This window comes from Geotrypetes seraphini, chromosome 5 (assembly GCF_902459505.1).
Source record: "Geotrypetes seraphini chromosome 5, aGeoSer1.1, whole genome shotgun sequence".
NCBI classification, from domain to species: Eukaryota; Metazoa; Chordata; class Amphibia; order Gymnophiona; family Dermophiidae; genus Geotrypetes; species Geotrypetes seraphini.
In genome coordinates this window covers 193923015-193946101 of record NC_047088.1, presented here as the reverse complement: position 1 = coordinate 193946101, position 23087 = coordinate 193923015, and the positions used below count along the sequence as shown (strand labels likewise).

The 23087-nt window shown below is 39.2% G+C and overlaps 1 protein-coding gene across 1 annotated transcript in view; it reads left to right on the top strand.

Annotated features, from left to right (window-relative positions):
- The window catches only part of AGPS (alkylglycerone phosphate synthase), a 300029-nt gene that overhangs the window by 253470 nt on the left and 23472 nt on the right, over positions 1–23087 (top strand). The window contains exon 19 of the mRNA XM_033946176.1: positions 2329–2386. Within this exon, the coding sequence (XP_033802067.1) occupies positions 2329–2386 (58 nt within the window). The remainder of the gene's footprint in view (positions 1–2328; positions 2387–23087) is intronic.

Below are 23087 nucleotides of genomic sequence, written 5' to 3'. Positions count from 1 at the left end.
TGGGGTGTTTTCTTACTAAGAACTCAGAGTGTGCCATATCTGTAAATATTTGCCTTAGAATAATAATAATAACAACAACAGTTTATATACCGCAGGACCATGAAGTTCTATGCGGTTTACAATGATTAAAAGATGCTACAGATTGAGTGGATTTAACAATGTTCTGCCGGTTTACAATGATTAAAAGATGCTACAAATTGAGTGGATTTAACAAAAAATTAAGAGCTAGTGATTAACAGCTCTAGGAGTCAGTTATTTTGGAATGAGATTGTGCAGTTTAGTTGCCTAAGTACTTCAGGAATAGATATGTTTTTAGGCTTTTCCTAAAGTCCCCATAAGTAGTGGGTGTAAGCAATTGTTCTTGTTTTTGATGAGATTCATTATTCCCTTCTTCAACCCCCCCTTTCCCCCATGAAAAAGAAACGCCCCCTCCCCCACCATTTAAAATGCTCGATGATTTTTTCCTCCCGCACCATAGCCCGGGTGACTGCTCTCTGTAATTGCTTTGGCAGCGCCAGGGCTGGTTGCTCCTGCAGCGGCTGTTGCTTTTCTTTCTTTTTCTTCCTCCTGGTAGTTTGCTGAAGGGACAGACAATTCTGCAGTCTCTCTTCTCTCTCTCTCGCACACATACATACGTAGGACTTGGAACTGCTTAGGGAAGTAAGTTCAAAACCAGGACTGGACAATAAAGTCTCCCTCCTGGAACTGGGTAACTTAGCAGCTGTGCTATGCATACATTAATAAAAATATATTAATTTAAATAAAAACAATGAATCCTAATTTTATTTGCAGCTCATTGTTACAGATAATGGGCCATTCCTCCTCCCTCTATGAGACGTTTAAACATGCCTGTATATTATGGCTTTTCAAAATGATTGAAGTTGCTAAACCCAATGGAAATTATCTTTCCCTGTACATCTTCAAATAATTTGGTCAATAGTGAGGCAGGATGCTTGAGACCCACAGAGTTAGCACCTATGGCTTCAAATCACTTGTTTCTGTTTACTGCCTGAGTAAAACAGTATGCCAAATTACTCCAGTTAGATAGCTAGAGAGGTCAGCAAACTGTAAGCAGTACCAATATAAAATGCTTTTATTATTTACATTTTTGACTCAAGGATTTGAAAATTAGGGCACTGTGCCTTTTAAGAAGGAGGATTACAGCCGTTAGTGTCACTTCCTCATTCTGTCTCTGTAATGGCTGTTTACCTGCCTTGTCTCATGCTAACGGGAGTTCAGATCATACAAACATTACAGTTTGCACGTGATGAAACATTCACCACCAGTGCAGTGTTCTAAATGGTAGGCTTTATATTGCTAGGTAAGAGGAAGCAAAAGGAAAAGAAATGTCTTTCAAAAGTAATTTTAGCGCAAATGTGCTCTTTCAGCACGGAAAACTAAGAGTAAAAGGGGAAAGTACAATTAATTCATAAAGATACAGTTGTTTGTTTTTTTTAACTGTCAGAAGCTCAGAACGTGCTAAGTAGGTTTTCATAGCTACTTCGTATTGATTTTATTTAAATACAGCAACTGTCTTCTCTTCAAATACACTCGGTAGTAGCAGGGTGCAAGAATTTATTTTTAGACTCAAAAGTCAGTTGAGAACAGGCGTCATCAGATAACTGCAACTTTATTTTCTACAGTAAATTATATCCTTGCACCTGTCAGGATATTTAGAACCTGTAAAGTAAGATACTCTGAGCTTCCAATCTAAGCTGTCAAGACAGGACTCGGAACTCCTCAGCATGCGCACGCTCCTTCTCTCACTCAGTCAGTTACACACACACAAACCGCCGCAGAATGGGGCCTCCCAGCGCTTTGCAGCATGGGCAAACTACGGCCGCCTCTGATACCATGGGCCGGATTAAAAAATTAAACGTGAGTCGTAGCCATATTCTGAATAGACTACAATGGTATTCTGCCTTGCCTGTTTGACTTATCTACCCCGTCTGTGCATTTAGTATTCTCTGTTAGATTGGGAAGGTGGGACGGGGATTCCGGGGGTGGGGGGGCTTCTGTGGGGAGGGAAGGGATTGTTGTTTGTGACTGTGGAGGACATCAGAGTACAGTCCTCCATGGTGCCTGACTTTTATTGTAAACGTTGTTTTCCGCTGTTGTTGTTTCTACTGTGTTCTTTGTTTATTAAAGACAGATTTCAAAAGAACCCCCCCCCAAAAAAAAACAACCAACTAAACGGGTCGGATATGGCCCACAGGCCGTAGTTTGCCCATGTCTGGTATATACTGTATATTTTTTTTCTTTCATGCATTGCATCCAGTTTCTATGTCTAATGACATTTTCTTTTTTAATCTTTTTGTTTCAATTTAGTTTGCTGCCAGGGAAGAAATTCTTGCCAATGGAGGTAGTCTGTCACATCACCATGGAGGTAATCTACAATATCTTATCATTTCTCAAAAATTTTTATAAGCAGTTTTCCTCTTCTTTCCTCTTCCTTTCTTGAGTTGGGAAATGCCCTGTTGGGTGAATTTCTTTAGGAAGTCAGTCGGAAATCACCTGCATTAGCACTAATTCCAATCCTTGTGTCATTCTCCTGCCACTGCATGGGGCACTTCAAAAATAGAAACAATAAATTATGTTCCTTTCTAGGCGCATTCTGTGATTAACAACAGAAAGATATACGTACTGTAAAACATTTGTTCATATATCCAGGTATTTCATATAGTGATGACATAGCCATATTACTGCTACATGTGTGCTTTCCTTCATAACATCTACCTTTAACTTTGTGATTTGTTGTGATATGAAAGTTTTCAAATAAAATAAATACTTGTATCTGTTAATATCTTCAAGTTTCAAGTTTATTAAAATATGATAAATCGCTTAATCAAACTTCTAAGCGATGGACATAAATAAAATTTACAACATGCAACAGGTACAATATGTCAGACAAACGATAGACCTACAAGACTTACAGTGTCAAAGGGAAGGAGGGCAGGAAATACAATATTTAATAGGGAAGAACAATAGGAGGGGTGAGTAGGAACTAGCAGAAAGAAGACAGGACAAAGAGATGGAATAAAGGGAGAAAGGAAAAAGCAAGAAATAGTAGTTCTGCAGAGAAAGGGGAAGTCTATTGGAATCAAAACGACCTATCTAGCAGGGCTAGAGATTCCTTTTAGACCTGTTTTCAGTAGTTTCTTTAACTATGCAACCTTAACTTCTTATTTAATTTAGAATCTTTCTCAAAGCATTTCATATCTTTGCTATTGCTCTCTCATTTGTTAACCTGTACTACATAGTTATACTTTCTATGTTGAGAGAATTAACCATTTTACATTCCAGGACTGCAAACAAATAAGGCTTTAGATCAGTGTTTCTCAACCCAGGCCTTGGAGCACATCCAGCCATTCAGGTTTTCAGGATATTCACAGTGCTTGTACATGAGAGATTTGCATGCACTACCTCCTTGGTATGCAAATCCCTCTCATGCACATTTATTGTGGATATCTTGCAAACTTGAAATAAAAAAAATATTTGAATAAATAATCAATTTTGTGAATAGATGAGCTGAAGATTATTCTCTAAATCCAATTCATGTTTTTTATTAATTCAGAAAAAATGGTAAACTGTTAAGTCCCAATTCATATTTTGTAGTTTGAAAATTCATAACAATTAAAACAGTTGTTATGAATTTTCAAACTATAATGTTTTAAGTATGTAAGTAAGAAGAGGAGTGGAAGGTGTTTGTAAATAGAAATGTGATTTGCTGTCCTGGATTTTAAATTGATTCATTGGAAGCCTGCATACTTACTTGTATGTGCATGCGTGTTAAAATGGTTGCTGCATAATTTTTGAAAGACAGCAGCTGCAATATCTGAGTCAATTTTAAACTGCAAAATTGTGAAAGCACTGTGAACTGCCTAAATATGATTTTAGATTTAAATTATTAAATGTTTGTATCAGATAGGATTTCTATCCTGTCCTTTCTTTTTTAAGGCAAAAGTATCTATTTCTCTTAAAATGTTTTAAAGGGCTCCTTTTACTAAGGTGCACTAGCGTTTTTAGCGTGCGCTGCATTGCCACACGCGCTAACCCCGTGCTACGTGCTCAATGCTGGCGTTAGCGTCTAGCGCGTGCGGCAATGCAGCGCGTGCTAAAATCACTAGCGCAGCTTAGTAAAATGAGCCCAAAGTGTTGGTTCTCAACCAAGTCAGTTTTCAGGTATCTATCATGATATTTATTTATTGGAATTTATTAACTGCCTTTACAAATAGATTTACCCAAGTCAGTGTACGGCAAGTACAATTCAACATAAAAATTACAATTTTGTTAACAAGCAAGGGAGTTTCAGTCAACACTTAAGGAGCTTACTAACTTTAATTAAAGCTGAGCACCCTGTGAATGCAGCAGCTTGAATGACAGAGAGAGAAAGAGAGAAAACAAACCAAATAAGATGCTGGTCTATAAACCTAAACGCTGACCAAGGTTGAATTTTGTAGCCAAGATATACTGTAAATGAGGCATTGTACGTGAATCAGAGGAAATTGGACACAACTTTTCCTTGTTTTATCAAGCCCTGCTTGAGGAGGAGGAGTTAAGGAGTGCCAAATGGGATCAAGCATACTTAGTGACAGCAAGCCTCCTTGTCATGAGTCAGAAAGGAGAGCAGGTCAAGAGCCAAACATTTGGCAGAAACATAGCAAAATAAATACCGGTAAATGAAAACTGGTAATGTCTATCTTAGAGAATGACACAGGGACAAATTTTTCCCATTCCTGCAGGAACTCAATTTCCCTGTCCCATCCTTACGAGTTTTGTTGCTGTCCCTGTCCCATTCCTGTAAGCTCTGCCTTAACCACACAAGTTTCGAACACCTATGATTTTAAAATGTTTGAGGCTTGTGCAGATGAGGACAGAGCTTGCAGGAATGGAGCAGGGATAGGAAAAGAACTCGCAGGGATGGGACGGGAAAATGAGTTCCCATGGGGACAGAGAATGTCCAAGTGTCATCTTCAGAAGTTTTTCAACCAGGTGCACTAGCCATAAGTTGGGTGAGTATTACATTCGTGAAAGAAGGGAAAGACCCCATGTGCTGTGATTCCTGCTTCCCTATCTCTTCGAAACACTGATGTGAAATCTTAGTGAAGTATTGGTCAGAGGCTACTAGCTCTGATAACAGAGTTGATGCAGTGAGATCAGGCCAGGTTTATTAAGGAGCAAGAGAGTTCAAAACTTTGATATATTTGGATGTGGAGAAAGCATTAAAAAATATATTTTAAAAAAAAATCTATTTCCTTCCATGTGGGATAAACACAGAGAAATATTATATAGATAAAGGATGGAATCCAATTAAAGCAAAACTTAAATTATATCACAGTAGAAGTGAGCTTTGGCAGCTTCTGAGGTTGGAAAGTATGACCTGTGTCAGGCAGACTTTTACAGTTCGGGTCCTATAAGTGGCAAAAACAAATCAAGATCAAGGCTGGGGTGGGGTGGGCTTCAATGGCAACCCCAGTAGTTGCAAAATAGGCTGGTGCTGGGCAGACTTCTACAATCTGTGCTGCAAATCGGCAAGGACAAAGAGAGATTAAGTATACCAGTTGTTAGTACAAGATTACAGTCTTTAAACATGGTATTTCTCACAATCATTTCTAACATACACTATTAGCAGTTGTAGCTATAGAGTATACTAGAACAAGATTATAATCTTTATTCAAACCCACGCTGCTACTTGTGACCCTGTACAAGTCACTTAATTCCCCCATTGCCTCAAGTACATTAGATAGATTTTGAGACCACCGTGACAGACAAGGAAAATGCTTGAGTACATGAATAAATTCATATAAACCGTTCTGAGATCCCCTGGGAGAACTGTATAGAAAATTGAATGTATAAATAAATGTCATTAATTTGTATTTTTTTGTATGTGATTTTGTAACCCCCTTAGGATTTAAGCAGGCTAGAAGCTTTTTAAATAAATAAGAAATAGAGCTTGTGCATAGTGCCAGATTCAAATCTGGGTAGACTAGATTGGCCATGAGGGTTTTTATCTGCCAAGATTTACTATTCCACTATGTGCCAGAGGGGGTTTGGGGACAAATTTCTTAAACAGTTTATCAGCAATAAAACAAGTGTCTGTGAAGGCAGGTTTTTTTTTGGGGGGAGGGGGGTTTATTGGGGTGGGTTAGATTTTAGGAACAAGGCAAGCATGCCCCCTTTTCCCGTTCCTATTTGTGTTATGATGGAACTCTTTGAGAGGATCAGAATGTATAGAGATATGTGGGATTGAGAGTGTATGTGTTTTTTGGGGGGAAGGGGAGTTGCAATTAATACATTAGTCTATATAATGTATTCTTCTGATCTGCTTATAGTAACCAAATTTCAGTTTTTACCTAGAATCTTATGGGAAACCAAAGTGTGTGACAGTACATCAAGCTTAAAATCAATTTCTCCAAAACGGAAGCTCTGAATATTAGCATTCCAGACTGTAGGTCTAATTCTTGAGTTTCACGCACACTCTAAGAGAAAAGTTTGTCCATTCTCTTTTTGACTATAACAATAGATTGGATAGTTGAGGAAGACATGCACTGCAAAGGAATGCTCTTACCAGGCTTGCATTCTTAGTTAGCACATCTTGCTACAAATTCAACAGAAGACATGGGCTTTATTTGGTGGTGCAGACCATCAAGGTTGTCCATAGAGACCTTATATGCAATTAAGGAGTTGGTAAGCCTTGAGGTACCGAGTGTGACAAAAAAAGTTATGAACTGGTTTTGATGATTCAAGGAGAAGTATTGGGTTGAGCTGAAGCAACTGAAGATGGAGGAGCTTCCTATTGGCCTCCTCCAAAAGCATGGACAATTCAAAACACTGAAATACCTGTATATTAGATGTACAGTACTCTGTGTAGTTGGGGAAAATTAGCTGTAGGTTGTAAGTAAGTTTGTTTCGAAACTAAGTACAGTTACTTCATTACAGCACTTAAATATAGTTGTCTGTACTTTCACATATAAAACATTTACTTTTTTTTAACCGTACTTTTTACTTATAACTTATTATGTTTGGGCCCAAACTTCAGTCCTAAAAACAGCTGAGCTGGGACAGAAAGTTCAGGCCTTATCAGATACAAGCTGGCAATTGATATCAGACAGTCTTGGGTGTATGGGCAAGAAGAAAAGCGGAGGGTGTATGGCCAAGAAGAAAAGCGAAGATTCCCCTGACCAGCTGATATCCTGGTAGCTTGAGTTGTGGTTCTCTGCAGTCCATATAAATGGGGCAATTATGGGTTCACTTAGGATGAGACAGATTCAGACATAGAAACATGTTGGCAGATAAAGGCCAAATGGCCCATCCAGTCTGCCCATCCGCAGCATCAACTATCTCCTCTTTTCCCTAAGAGATCCTATGTGCCTGTCCCATGCTTTCATTAATTCAGACACTTTTGAAAGATAGCAGCTAATGGCATTCCACAGATGATTTTCCATTCTTGGTTTGTAGCTTAATTTCCTGCCTAATGCTTATCTTCCTTGGGACACTGAAGAAGAAGCCAAAGGAAGGCCTCAACGATGAGGAGTATGCACACAACAAAGGAGTTGTGAGGAAAAGATGTCAAGTAATCAGCCACAGGTATATTGTGCTGGAGCCACTTTATTGATAAATATGCTACAAAAGTTCATAGACTCAACACTGGCATTGTTTTGGCGTCTGTGCCTTTATCAAGAATCTTGAAGGATGGCACAGTACACACAGACACTACAGATATTTCACCAGTGCATCATCTATACTGTCCGTGTGTACTGTGCCATCCTTCAAGACTCTTTTCCTCACGACTCCTTTGTTGTGTCCTGCAAGGACAGTTAGCAATGACTGGCTTTCTTACACTACTTTAAAACCGTTCCTAGGGCAATCCAAAATGTAAGCAACTAAATTAAGTTGCTTAATTCATTCCTGTGTATTCTAATCTGTGTCTGATTTTGTATTAAAGTAGATAGGTAGATTTTAACATATACCCCACTGTCCTACTTATTTGGATTGGCATTTTCTTCTTAATTTTAGCGATTTTTAAATTTTTTATATGGTTTTTAATCTTACATTTCTTAATCTCTGGCTACAGACTATACTGTGGTTAATGGACTATTAATTTTTTCCCCTCTATTATCCTATAAATATTGGCATTCTTTTCCTTTTAAATTGTTGTTCACCACACATATATGTTGTAATGAAGAGTGATATATAAATACTAATAAACATAAACAAATCTGTAATTCAGCACCAAACCCTGGTGCCTACATCTAATGTATGGGACTGCAAAGCACGGTAGGCTCCTGTTTGAATACATTCATTTCTTCTCTCTCGTAATCCTGTAACATCACAATAAAAGGTTGTTCAGTGCAATATATTTGTTTAAAAGGTTGCATGCTGCCTGACAGCAGCACAGTGCCTATATTATTGTATAGAGAGCTTCTCTAGAGTTTTACTTACTCACAAAAGACTGTGCACACAGTGGGATTCTGTCTTCTGATGTGTCTATAAGGGAAAAGTCTTAAGATGTCTTCACGCAAAAGCTGCCCTAGTAGTTGGGCAGTCACAGAGCCTCCAAGAAGGACTAACAAAGGTTTTCCCCTGATTACAAGCAGTGCTTTATGTATCCCACTGCTTTCAAAACAGAAAATGGAGAAATACTAAAGCAATATTGAATACGTGAAAATGCACAGTTCACAAAACTAAAACCCACAGAATGTGCTGCTAGAACAAGTGGCAGCTTAAGACTAGCAAAGCCACTGAACATGCAATCAGATGTCAATATGATTAACATCTGCAGAAAGCAAAACCCACGCTAGCAAGATATTGAGACATTCTGTACTGGAATTTGGGAGGATGCCAAACATGTGCTTGTGAAGGATGCTGCTGGAAATAAATATTACTTTCTCTCTTCAGTACTGTTTTACAAGACTCCAATTTCCTCACCACTTGGCTGATGTCTGATCCCTCTCTCACTGCCAAATCTCCTAAATACAACCCACAATGGTGCCTGATGTTACCTGCTCTTTATAGGGTTGGCAGCAGTGGTGCCAAATGTTACTAATCATAAGCACCAATTAGTGGGAGGCAGTGAATGGGAAGGCCTTGGATGACAGAGACTGTGGTAAGCATAGGCAGGAAATAATAGGATCTGCCTATGATAGGTGCTTACCACGGTCTGTTACCCACTGCCTTCCCATTTGTTGCATCCTACTATTCCACTTCTACATTATTTTCATTGGGTGGATCTAGTGCAGCCTTCCAGATCTCTGCCCCCACATCATTCTCAATGGCTGGGTGCTACGAGTTTATCTGCCTTTTACTACTCCATCCCCAAACACTACCTTTCCATTGTCTTAGATCCCACCCACAAGCATAAGACATAAGAATAGCCATACTGGGTCAGACCAATGGTCCATTTAGTCTAGTATCCTGTTTCCACAGTGGCCAATCCAGATCAGAAGTACCTTGCAAAAATCCAAATAGTAGCAACATTCCATGCTACTGATCCCAGGGCAAGCAGTGGCTTCCCCCATGTCTGTCTCAATAGCAGATTATGGACATTTCCTCCAGGAACTTGTTCAAACCTTTTTTAAACCCATCTATGTTAACCACTATTAGCATATCCTCTGGCAAGCGCGTTCCACAGCTTAACTATTCTATGAGTTAAAAAATATTTCCTCCTATTGGTTTTAAAAGTATTTCCCTGTAACTTCGAATGTCCCCTAGTCTTTGTAGTTTTTGAAGGAATAAAAAAATCAGTTCACTGGTGTCCATTCTATACTGCTCAGGATTTTGTAGACTTCAATATTATCTACCCTCAGCTGTGTCTTTTCTGAGCTGAAGAGCCCTATCCTCTTTAGTCTTTCCTTAGAAGAGTTCATCCCCTTTATCAGCTTTGGTTATTGCTTCCTGCTGTAGTCTACATGCTTCTTGGCTAGCTTGCCATATGTCTTGGTTGATCTTCAATGTCTCTTTCCAATCCTCAATCTGTTTTTGGCGTTCCCCAGCCAGTAGCACTAGGACGTGTTGCTGCTCCATAGTGGACACCTGTGAAGGAAAAAAACCAAAAAAACCAACCAAGTGCGGTACTACTAGAAAGAACCTTCACCCTTCCCTCAGAGTGTTAGGCTCCCAACCTTCCCACACTGGTACTGCGAATCCTCACCAGGCCCCCCTATCTATGTACGTTTACTTGAGGGTCTGATGAATCAATGCCTTGGGGTTTTCAGGCTCATCCCTGGCCTTCTTTCCACAGGATCTTCCTGATTGTGTGATGCTTAGCCGGCTCCGGTTTCCTGCCCTCTGGAACAGAATCTTGGTTCCTGTGTCTTGAATGTTTGTCACAACTCCGTGGCGTCCTTCTGATATGCTGGCTGGATACAATGCTTATAAGAGCAGAAACAGAATGCGTTCCAATCCAAAAACCAAAATTTTAAAGTAGGAAAAAAAATTGGGGGGGCCCTTTTTTTCCCTCTTGCCTTGCTATGGCTGGGTTTCGCCTGTAGGGGGTGCTGTATCCCACTTCTGACACCACTTGTCACCCAGCCAGCCCCGCTAAGAACAATGCGGTGACCCACCACCAGGCGGCACTGAATACTAGGCCTTCCTCATCAGGAAGAAGGCCTTACAGGCAGTGCTGGTTAATAAGATTTGCCAAAGCACCTTTACAGACCACCCAGAAAAGCACACAGTAGTCACTAAGGCAAGGTTTTAATTGTTGAAAACAAAAGTAGTCCTTTATTATGCAGTCTTTGCAAAATAAACAAGTTTTCAGGAATAACAAAATCAATCTCAAAACAGGGCAAAAAGATAAAACAGAAAATATGCAGTGCACAAGAATAAAATAATGCAGCACTTGAAATAAACACAAAGCAATAGGTATGTATAGATAATGGCTGACTGCTTCCATTCAGTGGATCTTTGGCTTCCTTCAGCCTGATTAGATGTCACGCCCAGACTCTGCGTAGGCCTTGTTTCCAGGATATCAGGAGGCTCAAAAGAGAGGAGAAAAGTAACCTTTGAGTAAGTTCCAAACACAAACTCCATTTCACAGGTTCATTTATCAGCACTGCTACATAGGTATTGCTTAGTTAACTCCATGGTATGGTGCAGCATGCAGCCCATCAGGTACTATTTTGAGGTCCTCGGTATGTTTATCATGATCACATAAGTAAAATAAAACAGTTTCTTGATCATATGTCACTCTAGCTATGAATTACAATATTATTATTAAGACATAGCCAAAAGGAAAGATTTATAAACTATAAAGAGTTTTACCTCATGCAAAACTGTCATTTCTTTAATAAGACATTAACTATTTTTTCTGAGGCCTTCCAAGTACCTACAAATCCAAAATGTGGCCCTGCAAAGGTTTTGAGTTTGAGACCACTGATCTAAAGCCTATTGAGATATCCCCCTGAAATCTCCCAAGTCCAGCTTGATTATATTATGGTCCAGAATCTCTAGAGGTTCTATGTCAAATTTGCCTGCCATAGAGAAGAGCTGTGGTGAAATAAAAATATAATCAATTCTAGACATTGAACAATGTGTGTAATCTTGTTGGTGAAACGTTCTTCAGCTACTATCAGGTGCAAAGAGGTTACAAAAGACTAAAGACTTTGTTCTGATTGTGTTCACTCATGGGGACATAGCTGCATTAAAGTTCCCTACTACCACCATACACAGTTGGGCATTCATAAATGGTGTTAAAGCAGTTAATAGATCTCTGAAAAAAGATCTGTGATATGAATTGGGCACATAGACAGATACCAAGAGTATCTCCTTCTCAAATAAATATCTTTCACAATAACAAACCTGACCATAGGGTTTGAAAGGTGTTTAAAGCTTAAAAGGAAGGTTTTTGTGAATCAGAATGGCTGTACCAGATTTATATGACAAAACAAAAAAGTAGAGGAACTGGAATAAAAATAAACAAACTGTTCACTGGAGTTATAGGAAAAGTTGTTACAGCTTTACTACATCCTGAAGATTCATAAAATCATTGTCCCACCCATGATATCTTTAGTTTCTCATGTTCAGAGTTGGAGTGTTTGGTTTATTACAGATAAGCAATGTTAGCTTGATATCTACAGAGTGCCTGTAAAATTTTAGCATGCTTAATGGGAGACCCAATCTCTGCAATGTTCCAAGACAAGAATCTAACATTTTTAGGCACATCAAAAGGGTTAAAAACATAAAACATACAATTTTGTTAATCATCACGACCAGGAGGCCCCAGTCCTAACCCCCAGTCACTTTCACTCACCATAGACCAGAACTAACACAAAACACACTCTGGTTATAAAAATCCCACAACATCCCCTCCCAAAATCCCACACAACATTTTATCAAACCCGTATCAGGAAGAAGTCAGCTATTCAGATGCCCCCCCAACTTGCCCCAACAAAGACCCCCCTACAAAAATAATACGATGGACAGAAAAAATGTCAACAAGAAATATTTGCTTCCCTACAGGAACATCAAAACAAGATATTGTCTTCAACAAGCTTTCAGCTCAGCATCTACACTGCTGCCAAATTTCTGTTTTTCACCATGTGAATATATCCTTTGTTTCTCACAAAATTATACAAACAAAAAATATATGCATATGGGTAAACACCATGGTCTTATCTTGAAGAGCTAAAAATAGAAGAAATACAAGGCACTATCGCAACCCCAGCTCAAGACAAGTATGGAATCATATGCTTGTAAAAGTTCAAGCCCCAAAACACTAACGTCACAATCTGAAAGATATTTAAAACATGAAACAGGTCCTCAAGAGACCACACCCTCCGGTGACTCAATTCTTGACCCAGGAATCCATTTGGTAACTTGAGAGTGGCTTCTACAGCAGTAGTAAAAAATATGTTACCGTGCTTCATAATCCACTCTCAAACGAGCAGGGAATTGCATAATAAACTTACATTATACGTGATTAGTAACTTACATGTCTTAAAATATTCCTGATGCAAGGAGGCCACCTTTTGCAGTATAATCTTGTAGCAGTAGTATTTTGTGGTTTTGATATTTAAGGTCTTATTTCTGCTGGTATGCCTGTAGAATCTACTTTTAGTGAGCATAATTGAGAACTTTGACAATAATAACTCTAAGCCTTGTCTCACCCCCTCCTGTAGCCTTCCCATGCAGTGTGCACGCTCCAAATGCACTTCCCCTTATGGTGCTCCAGCTAAAAGTTCCAATGTAAATCAGGCTTATAAACAAGCTTATAAACACCCCAGAGCTCTGTGTTTTGATAGTTTCTGGAAAGGCAAGTAACCATATATTATTTCTCCTCAACCTGTTTTCTAAGTCATCTAATTTGCTTGCATGTTCAGCACTTTCGCAGCTGTTGCAGTTCCTCTTGGGTGGTACTCAGACTCCTCACCACCTCCCACTCTGAGCTCCGTGACTAGTCCATTAAAACCCGACAAGGTATTCTATAGGGTATTCAATGTCTCATTTGTTTTCCAGTTTTTAATCAAGTGCCATGACTGCGTCTATAAGTTTTTTTTAATCGGGTCTTCTTGTGTCGAACACCGCTGTATCAGCCTTCTTGGGATCCAATTGTGCTGCAGGCCTCAGTCTCTCCTTTTCTTTCTTCAATGACTTGCTGGTCATGTCTCCCTCAGTTTTTCAGAGAAATTTGACTATAAACTTCTTCCTGCATGGATAAGCAACATTTGGTGGAAATTATTGTACATCTTCTAGTATGCATTGAAGAATTTTGCTGGGGAGAACACAGAGCTTGAACAAAGCACAGCCACTTGGCTTACTGCATCACATGACCCCCCCCCCCGCCCCATGGATATTTTAAGATCTTGCACTTAAAGAATATAAAGCAAGCATTTGTCAACCTTTTTCCAGCCAAACCATGAGATGAGTAAATATTGATTTATGACATTTTTTAAGTAATTGAATTCTAAATGTTTGTGAAAGACGTACAAATAGATGCTAGGATGGAGGCCTTGATGACCAGTGCCATGTTGCTCATAGATTTTAAACTTGTGGTAATTGATCCCACCCTAGCCCCATTTTTGTTTAGTATCTTAAATTAAACATAAGAGATCGGCAGTAAATCTCTTCCCATCCCACCCTTTTACAAAACTGTTGCACAATTTTTAGCACCAGCCGCAGCGGTAAACAGCTACGATACTCATAGGAATTCTGTGAGCATCGGAGCTGTTACTAGCAAGGCCGATGCTAAAAAACGTGCTACGGTTTTATAAAAGGGGGGGTATTTTTATATAAATGGGTTCAAAAGCAATTTAGGGCTCCTTTTACTAAGGTGTGCTAGCATTTTTAGCGCATGCAGGAAATTACCGCACACTACGCTTCTAGAATTAACGCTAGCTCAATGCTGGCGTTAAGGTCTAGCGCGTGCAACAATGTAGTGCGCACTATTTCGTGCGTTAAAGCCCTAACGTGGCTTAGTAAAAGGAGCCCTTAGTCCCTTAATTCGTATCCTACATGAATTCATTGATCCATGTTTACCTCATAGTATCAGTTTTATTTACTGACCTTCAGACCTTGTCTTTGACGTTCTTAGTTTTAGATCTGCAGAGAGGAAAAATAGAATATTGATGCAATTTCTCTTGTAGAGTTAGGCCTGTAATTGTGATTAATAACAGTTGCTTTTGCTATCTGGAAATAGACAGGCTGGTTTGTCTGCCTACAATCATGCTGTGATAAATGGAGCTATTTTAGCTGTTTTGTGTATCAAAGAAAACAGATGTAGTCTGGGACTTGAGGCTATAGGAAATACAAACTATGTAATTCAATCTTGGCAGTACATGTAAATTAAGAGCTGGTCAGTTTGTACAAAGTATATTAGAGAAAAATATTTAACCTAATTTTTTGTAGTTATTGTAACACAAAACTAAACAATCTTGGGCAGCAAACAGAAGTTTTTGGCATCTATATAGTATAAGGAGGGAAAATATTGGAAAGATGTTATATAAAATTTTCATTCTGAAGATAATTTATTTTATTTAAAAATATTTATATCCTACATGTCCCAAAATCTGTGCAGGTTACATAAAAAATATATACAATACATAAGCAAACATACTAAACAGCACATACCAGCAGCAACAATGTCACATCACGTATTAATATTTTTATTTACTGACTTAATTGCCATAATGTTCTCGCCTCTGCAATAACTTAGCGACATGTCCTTTTCATGTGTAAGAGATGAGGTAAAAATATATATACACTGGGCCAATGTAGTAGCTGTTGTAATGGGAGAGATATAGAGGATGATATGATTAAGGCATTCTGATAACTTCAAAACTGTAAATAATGTATATGATGCAAATCTCCAGCAAGGAAATTATAGAGAACAAGAATCCACAGTATGAAATGCCAAAGTGATAGACTCCTTGCTAATATCAGAAAGCCAGTGAAATTAACAGAGTTCTATGGCGTTACCTAAGAAGTAAATTGAACAGACTAAGTGGGCCTTATAGTCACATTCCATGTTCACATTCTTCTGGCAAAATGATATCAAGATACAACACAAAATAGATTTTAAACATCAAAGGGACAGATTGAAAACTTGAAGCACAAGCATTCTGTAAAGGTGGGTAAAAAATCCATATGGGTCAAAGTGACGGCATACAAATAACTGTGTCGTTTGATACTGTATCAGTGAGGTGGAAAATCAGTGAGCAAGGATGCCCAGTCCACTTACTTTGATCATCATAGTGCAGGATGCAAAATGTAACCTATCTTGGGTATGACTGACTTGTTGGTTTAACAGAGCTCCAACAGTATGCTGTTTGCTTATAGACTCTGTTAACAGAACAAATAATAAAGCACCTACTCATATTTTGGCAAAATTTAGATTTTACTGAAGTCCAGAAAAGCGATGATGAATTCAGACTCAATTTAGCTAAAAAAAAAATAAAAAATCATATTTACTTGTAACCAATTTTAGTACCACCATCCTCTCCCCCCAAAAATAAAAAATAAAATTTTAAGCAAACTTATTAACCTTAAGAGTGGCTGGGTTAGGTTTTTTTTGTATGGTTTTTAGGTTTGTTTGTTTTTAATCAAGTCTTGATCACCAGCTGCCAAGACTAGTGGTCCCTCTAAGAAGTGGCTGGGTACATACATATTTTCATGTGTGCGACAAGTTCTAAATCCCAATAATTTTTGATCCAAGTATTAGCAATGCATTTCTGTATATAGCACAAAAAAAATCACACACATGGTAATTGATTTAGGTTAGCTTAATTAATTTTTTATTGTTTAATTTTGTTTTAAAGTTGGGTGCAATACTGTTGAGGTGGAGTTAAAATTAAGGCCTAATGTCTTGACCCAAGGCATTAGGCCTTAATTTTAACTCCACCTCAACAGTATTGCACTAGGAGACTGTCCTTTTGACTGTATTACTATATCATTAAAGATCAATTAAATAAATGCCAATTTTATACCATTAAACACTTTCTTTATAAAAACCAAAAAAACTAACCCCCTCCTTTAGTAACGCATAGTACGGGTTTTAGTGCCGGCAGCGGTGGTATCTGCTCCGATGCTCATAGGAATTCTATGAGCGTTGGAGCAGTTACCGCCGCTGCTGGCACTAAAACCCGCACTACGTGTTAGTAAAGGGGTGGGGGTAAATTTTATATATTTTTCAAGAGGAAAGTGCTGTTAAAAGAGTAGAGAATCATTGAGGTGTTTAAATTTCTAAAATCACAAGAACTGATAAAATGGCTGACAGGCTTTTTCTTCAGTTCCCATACCCAAATACCAATGTGGTGCTTTAGAGGAAGGTCCAAATAATTAAGGGATGTGATGGAAAAAGAAAAGGGACACTCTTTTGAGAGACAGGGTTTCAACAAAAGCATGTGTGTGCTAGGAGAAAAATTATGACAGCTTTGCATATTGTTACGGTAAAGACTTATGGCAGATTCATTCTTGCTTTCCTTAAATTTAATTATACAGTAGATATGCATAAAAACAAAACACTGTGAAGATAATCCTAGTTGGTCAGTGATAGCATTGCATGCTGCTGTGTGAAGTTTCTCTGGTTTTAGTTCTACAGGAGCACCATTCACAGCCCTTAACAGAATTGAATCATTGTCAGTAAGGTATATTTATAATCTACAATACAGAGTTCTTCAAAGAGCCCTGGTGCATAAATCCCATTATCAGGACTGTCGTTATAATGACTGGACTAGGACCAATGGGGGGGGGGAAGAGACTTTAGGAACTGGAGAAAAATTCCACATGTGGTTGCCAATGAAAGTTGACCTAGAGAGAGAAGACAGGAGATTTCAGTTGACCTAGAGAGAGAAGACAGGAGGAGCTACTGCACCCACAAACTTTGGCAACAGAAGCCTGACATGTCATCCATAATGTGAATATAACAAAATGGTTCTCTTCCAGCTGGCCAATTTGTACTGACATGCTACAAAAAGTTATTTATTTTTAATTGTTTCCTATAGCATGCATACTTACACTCTAAGTGAGTGACTCTTCTTTAATATGCATTAATATACCAACAAAGGAATATCTTGTTGGGGCAGCTTAGTTGTTGTGAAATAATCTGGTAGCGCCATGGGATAGTGATAATGTTTATCTTTCTGTGGTACATTGCTGCAGAATTACACATGTTTAGATCCCCCTTTTTGCAGCACTGAAGGTACATCAGATGACCATTGGATAAGCTGATTCATTTGTTTGGTCCAGTGAGTGAGTTACTTGGTGAAATGGGAAAAAGGCAGATCAAAAGTGAAAATCCAACAGTATACTCTTATCAAGTGAAGCCCTTTGTATAGACATCTGTACACCTTTAAGAGGGCTTTACTTTTAATTAGATAGAAGAGCAACTTGTGTCTTCCCTTGATTTTGGGAGCCTCCTTGAGTGAAAGGTACCTGTCAGCCCCATATATGGCTTTGAGAGTAGTTTTAATAGAAGAGGACATCTCTGGAGCTGCCTCAGTACTAGTTGTAAAGTCTACAATAGAACAAACCACTTTGGCCTATGCTTTTCAACATATTTATAAACGACCTAGAAATTGGCATGATGAGTAAGGTGATTAAATTTGTGGACAATACAAAGTTATTCAGAGTAGTGAGGACACAGAAGGATTGCGAAGATCTACAAAGAGACATAAATACGCTTGAGGAATGGGCCGCAAAATGGCAAATGAGGTTCAATGTGGATAAGTGCAAGGTGATGCATGTCGGTAACAAAAATCATATGCATGAATACAGGATGTCCTGTGCTATACTCGGAGAGAGCCCCCAGAAAAGAGACTTGGGAGTACTTGTTTACAAGTCACTGAAACCGTCTGCACAATGTGCGGTGGCGGCAATAAAGGGCAAACAGAATGCTAGGAATGATAAAGAAGGGGATCACAAACAGATCTGAAAAGGTTATCATGCCATTGTACCGGGCCATGGTACGCCCCCCACCTGGAATACTGCGTCCAACACTGGTCGCCGTACATGAAAAAGGACATAATACTACTCGAAAGGGTCCATAGAAGAGCGATGAAAATGGTTAAGGGACTGGGGGAGTTGCCGTACAATGAGAGGCTAGAGAAACTGGGCCTCTTCTCCTTTGAAAAGAGAAGACTGAGAGGGGACATGGTTGAAACATTCAAGATATTGAAGGGAATTGACTTAGTAGAGAAAGAGAGATTGTTCACCCTCTCTAAGGTGAAGATAACGAGAGGGCACTCGCTAAAGTTAGAAGGGAAAAGATTCCGTACAAATGTAAGAAAGTTCTTCTTCACTCAGAGAGTGGTAGAAACCTGAAACACTCTTCCAGAGGCTGTTATAAGGGAAAGCACCCTTCAGGGATTCAAGACAAGGTTGAATAAGTTCTTACTGGAACAGAACATACACAAGTAAGGCTAGACTCAAATAGGGCAGCGGACTGCTGGGCACGAAGAACCACTGGTCTGACCCAGCAGCTTCAAATCTTATGTTCTTATGACCATTTTGTTGTTGTATCTGGTAGCTTTTTATTGCCTAAAGTTGTAGCTCTATTAGTTAGTCTGGAAAACCTTCATGTAAAATGGCACATGCCAAATTTTCCTTGGCTATGACCCCATTATCACAGCACATAAAGCATGCAACTTCTGGAATTCTACTTTGTCCTTCATGCTGCTACTCCTGACTGCCTGTAGCATAACAGCCAATGCAGCAATCATAGAAACATGATGACAGAAAAAGGCCAAATGCACTATCCAGTCTGCCCATCTGCAGTAACCATTATCTCTTCCTCTCAAGAGATCCCATGTGCCTATCCCATGCTTTTTTGAATTCAGACACAGCCTCTGTCTTCACCACCTCCTCCGAGAGACAATTCCACGCATCCACCACCCTTTCTGTAAAAAAATATTTCCTTAGATTACTCCTGAGCCTATCACCTCTCAACTTCATCCTATGCCCTCTCATTCCAGAGCTTCCTTTCAAATGAAAGAACATAAAATTGCCGCTGGAGACTTGACTCATGCACATTTATGCCACATAGGTATTTAAGCATCTCTATCATATCTCCCCTTTCCCACCTTTCCTCCAAAGTATACATATTGAGATCTTTAAGTGTGTCTTCATACGCCTTATGATGAAGATCATGCACCATTTTAATAGCCTTCCTCTGGACCGACTCCATCCTTTTTATATCTTTTTGAAGATGCAGTCTCCAGAATTCTATACAATATTCTAAATGAGATCTCACCAGAGTCTTATACAGAGGGATCAATACCTCCTTTTTCTTACTGGCCACTCCTCTTCCTATGCACCCTAGCATCCTTCTAGCTTTTGTCGTCACCTTTTCAATTTGGTCACCTTAAGATCATTACATACAATCACAGTCAAGTCCCGTTCTTCTGTTATGCACACAAGTTGTTCACCCCATAAACTGTAATGTAATGTAATTTATTTCTTATATACCGCTACATCCGTTAGGTTCTAAGCAGTTTACAGAAAATATACATTAAGATTAGAAATAAGAAAGGTACTTGAAAAATTCCTTTACTGTCCCGAAGGCTCACAATCTAACTAAAGTACCTGGAGGGTAATAGAGAAGTGAAAAGTAGAGTTAGAGGAAAAATAAAAATAAAATAAACATTTTAACAAGACAGCATTGATCTAAATACTTTGGAAGGTAGAAGAGAGGAGAGGAGAGAAAGGAATAGAAGCAGAAGGGGGAGCCGTTGAACAGTAGAATTCTGGAGAAATTTAAATGATAGAAATAGAACAAAACAAAGACAAAAGGCAAAACAATAGATAAGATTAAAGATAAATCATAAGCTGGAAAGAAAAATAAAATAAAACTTTGTCTTCAATCCACGGTTTCAGCGTCAGTGATGAAGTGGAGCAAGTAAGTTTAGGAGGAGCGATTGACGTTTCCAGAAAGGGCTTCTTCAGGGAAGAGACTTGGCAGACAGTCCCAGGATGCCTATGTCTCCTCCCCTGCGATGTTCTCCCATCCATGCATTCCCTCCCAGACACACTGCCCGTGCCCCAGCCGCTCCAAGGAGGCTGCCCCAGATGAGGCCCACGGTGAATGCAGGATTCTCTCCTCTGCGGGAAAGCCGCCCGGAGCCGACAGTCGATCTTCTTAGCGGATTGCATGGGGGGAAGAGTTCACACTCTTGGTAGGATCGGGTCTGTGTGCTCTCGGTGGTTGTGGCTGGTCTCGTTGCTGCTTAGGTGTAAAAGCATTTGATCTCCACTGCTGCTGATACTGTACCGTTCCTTCGGGTTTTTCTAGCCCAAATATATTTCTTAGCATTAAATTTTAGTTGCCAAATTTCAGGCCATTCTTCAAGCTTCACTAGGTCTTTCTTCATGTTATTCTCACAATCCGGGATGTCTACTCTATTGCAGATTTTGGTATCATCCGCAAAGAGGCAAATCTTACCTAACAGCCCTTCAGCAATATCGCTTATAAAAATGTTAAAAGAACAGGCCCAAGAACAGAACCTTGAGGCATACCACTGGTAACATCCCTTTCCTCAGAGCCATTTCCACTGACCACTACCTTATGTTATCTTCCACTCAACCAGTTTCTGACCCAGCCTGTCACTTTAGGACCCATCCTGAGGGCACTCAGTTTATTAGACATCTGTGTGGAACACTGTCAAAGGCTTTGCTAAAATCTATATACACCACATCTAGTGCACTCCCTCTGGTTACCTAGTCAAAGAAATTGATCAGATTTGTCTGATAAGACCTACCTCTAGTGAATCTATGCTGCTTTTGGTCCTGTAATCCACCGGATTCCAGAAAGTTGACTGTTCTTTGTGTTTAAAAGCGTTCCATTAATTTGCTTACCACAGAAGTCAGACTTACTGGCCTGTAATTCCCTACTTCTTCCTTACTTTCACTTTTGTGTAGAGGGACCACATCCAGTTTTCCAGTACCACTCCCGACTCTAGAGGAGCTTTGAAAAGGACCCTTGGATGTACACCATCTAGCCCTACTGCTTTGTCTACTTTAAATGTAGCTAGCTCCTCATGAACACAACCCTCTGAAAATCGATCAGGGTCTGCCACTCCACCATCCCTATTCAAATTTGGCTTCTGCAGTCCCGCTCCCGGGTCTTCAGCTGTGAACACAGAACAGAAATATTTGTTCAGCAATTCAGCCTTTTCTTTATCAGCTTCTACATATTCCTCCCCTTCACTTTTGAGTCTCACAATGCCACTTTTGCACTTCTTCCTATCACTGACATATCTAAAAAATTGTCTTGTCTCACTGTTTTACCATATCAGTTATTTTTTTCTTCCATTTGTTTCTTTGCTTTCCTGACTGCTCGACCAACCTCTTAACTTTTCCAGATATTTTTGCCTGTCTTCCTCTTTCTGAGATCTTTTGTAGTTTATGAAAGCTAACCTCTTATGCCTTACCTTCTCAGCTTCTATTTTTGAGAACTAAAGCAGCCGCCTTTTCCTCTTACTTACTTTTCTCACAAAAAGGTCTGTCACCCTTAAAAATAATTTTTTTCAGTTTTTGCCCACTACATTTCTACTCCTTCCAGATGTTCCCATCCAGACAACAATTCCTTGAATTAGTCCCCCATCCATTCAAAGTTAGTTTTTTAAAAGTCTAGAACCTTTACTTTTGAATGAGCCCTCTCTATACCTGTCTCAATATTAAACCTTACCAAGCAGTGATCACTGGATGCCAGATGATCACCCACTGTAACATCAGAAACACTTTCCCTGTTTGTAAGCATTAAGCCCAGTATGACCCTCATCCCATGTGGGTTCCATTACCAACTGCTTGAATAATTCTTCTTGAAGAGAATCCAGGATCTCCCTACTTCTAGAGGACCCCGCAATAGGGTTACCCCAATCAACATCTGGCATGTTAAAATCACTTATTAGTAAAACTTCCCCTGTTTTTTTAGATATATTCTGAATGCCTACCATTAAATCTCTGTCCACTTTGTCCGTCTGTGAAGGCGGTCTGTATATCACACCAATGTAAATATATTTATGTTTATTATTCATTTGATACCTCGCCAGTACAGAAGGTCATGGCGGCTTACAATAAATAAATAAAAACAATGAAAGGAATGCCAAAAAGTAAAAGTAAAGTTCACACTCATACAAGTAACCGATCGGATATAATATCCAATTGTGCCATCTAATTCTGATCAGTATTACTAAAAAGAACAGTTTACCATTCCGTCTTTCAAAATTGATCCACAGTGCCTCTTCCTTGCCCTGCAGATCCTGCAGTTGTGTGGCTTTAATATGATCTTTAACATATAATGCTACTCCCCCCTCCTTTTCTCCCTGTCTTTCCTGAATAGATTATAGCCCGGTATAACTATATCCCAGTCATGGTTCTCAATGAACCACATCTCCGTGATCACCACTATATCCAACTCATCTTCTTCCATCAAAGATTCCAGAATCTTGTTTCCCATTCTTTGAGCATTAATATATAATGCTTTTCAGATATTGCCCACTTTTCCCATCCGTGTAGAGGTAGTCAGTGAGTTACTTAACTGAGGGCTTATATTCACCTGGGGGTTTTGATCAACTTGCCCCATCACTTCTATTTAAAGCCCTCTTCAGTAGATTAGCCAGCCTGCCACCGAAGACACTTCTTCCCTTTTTTGATTG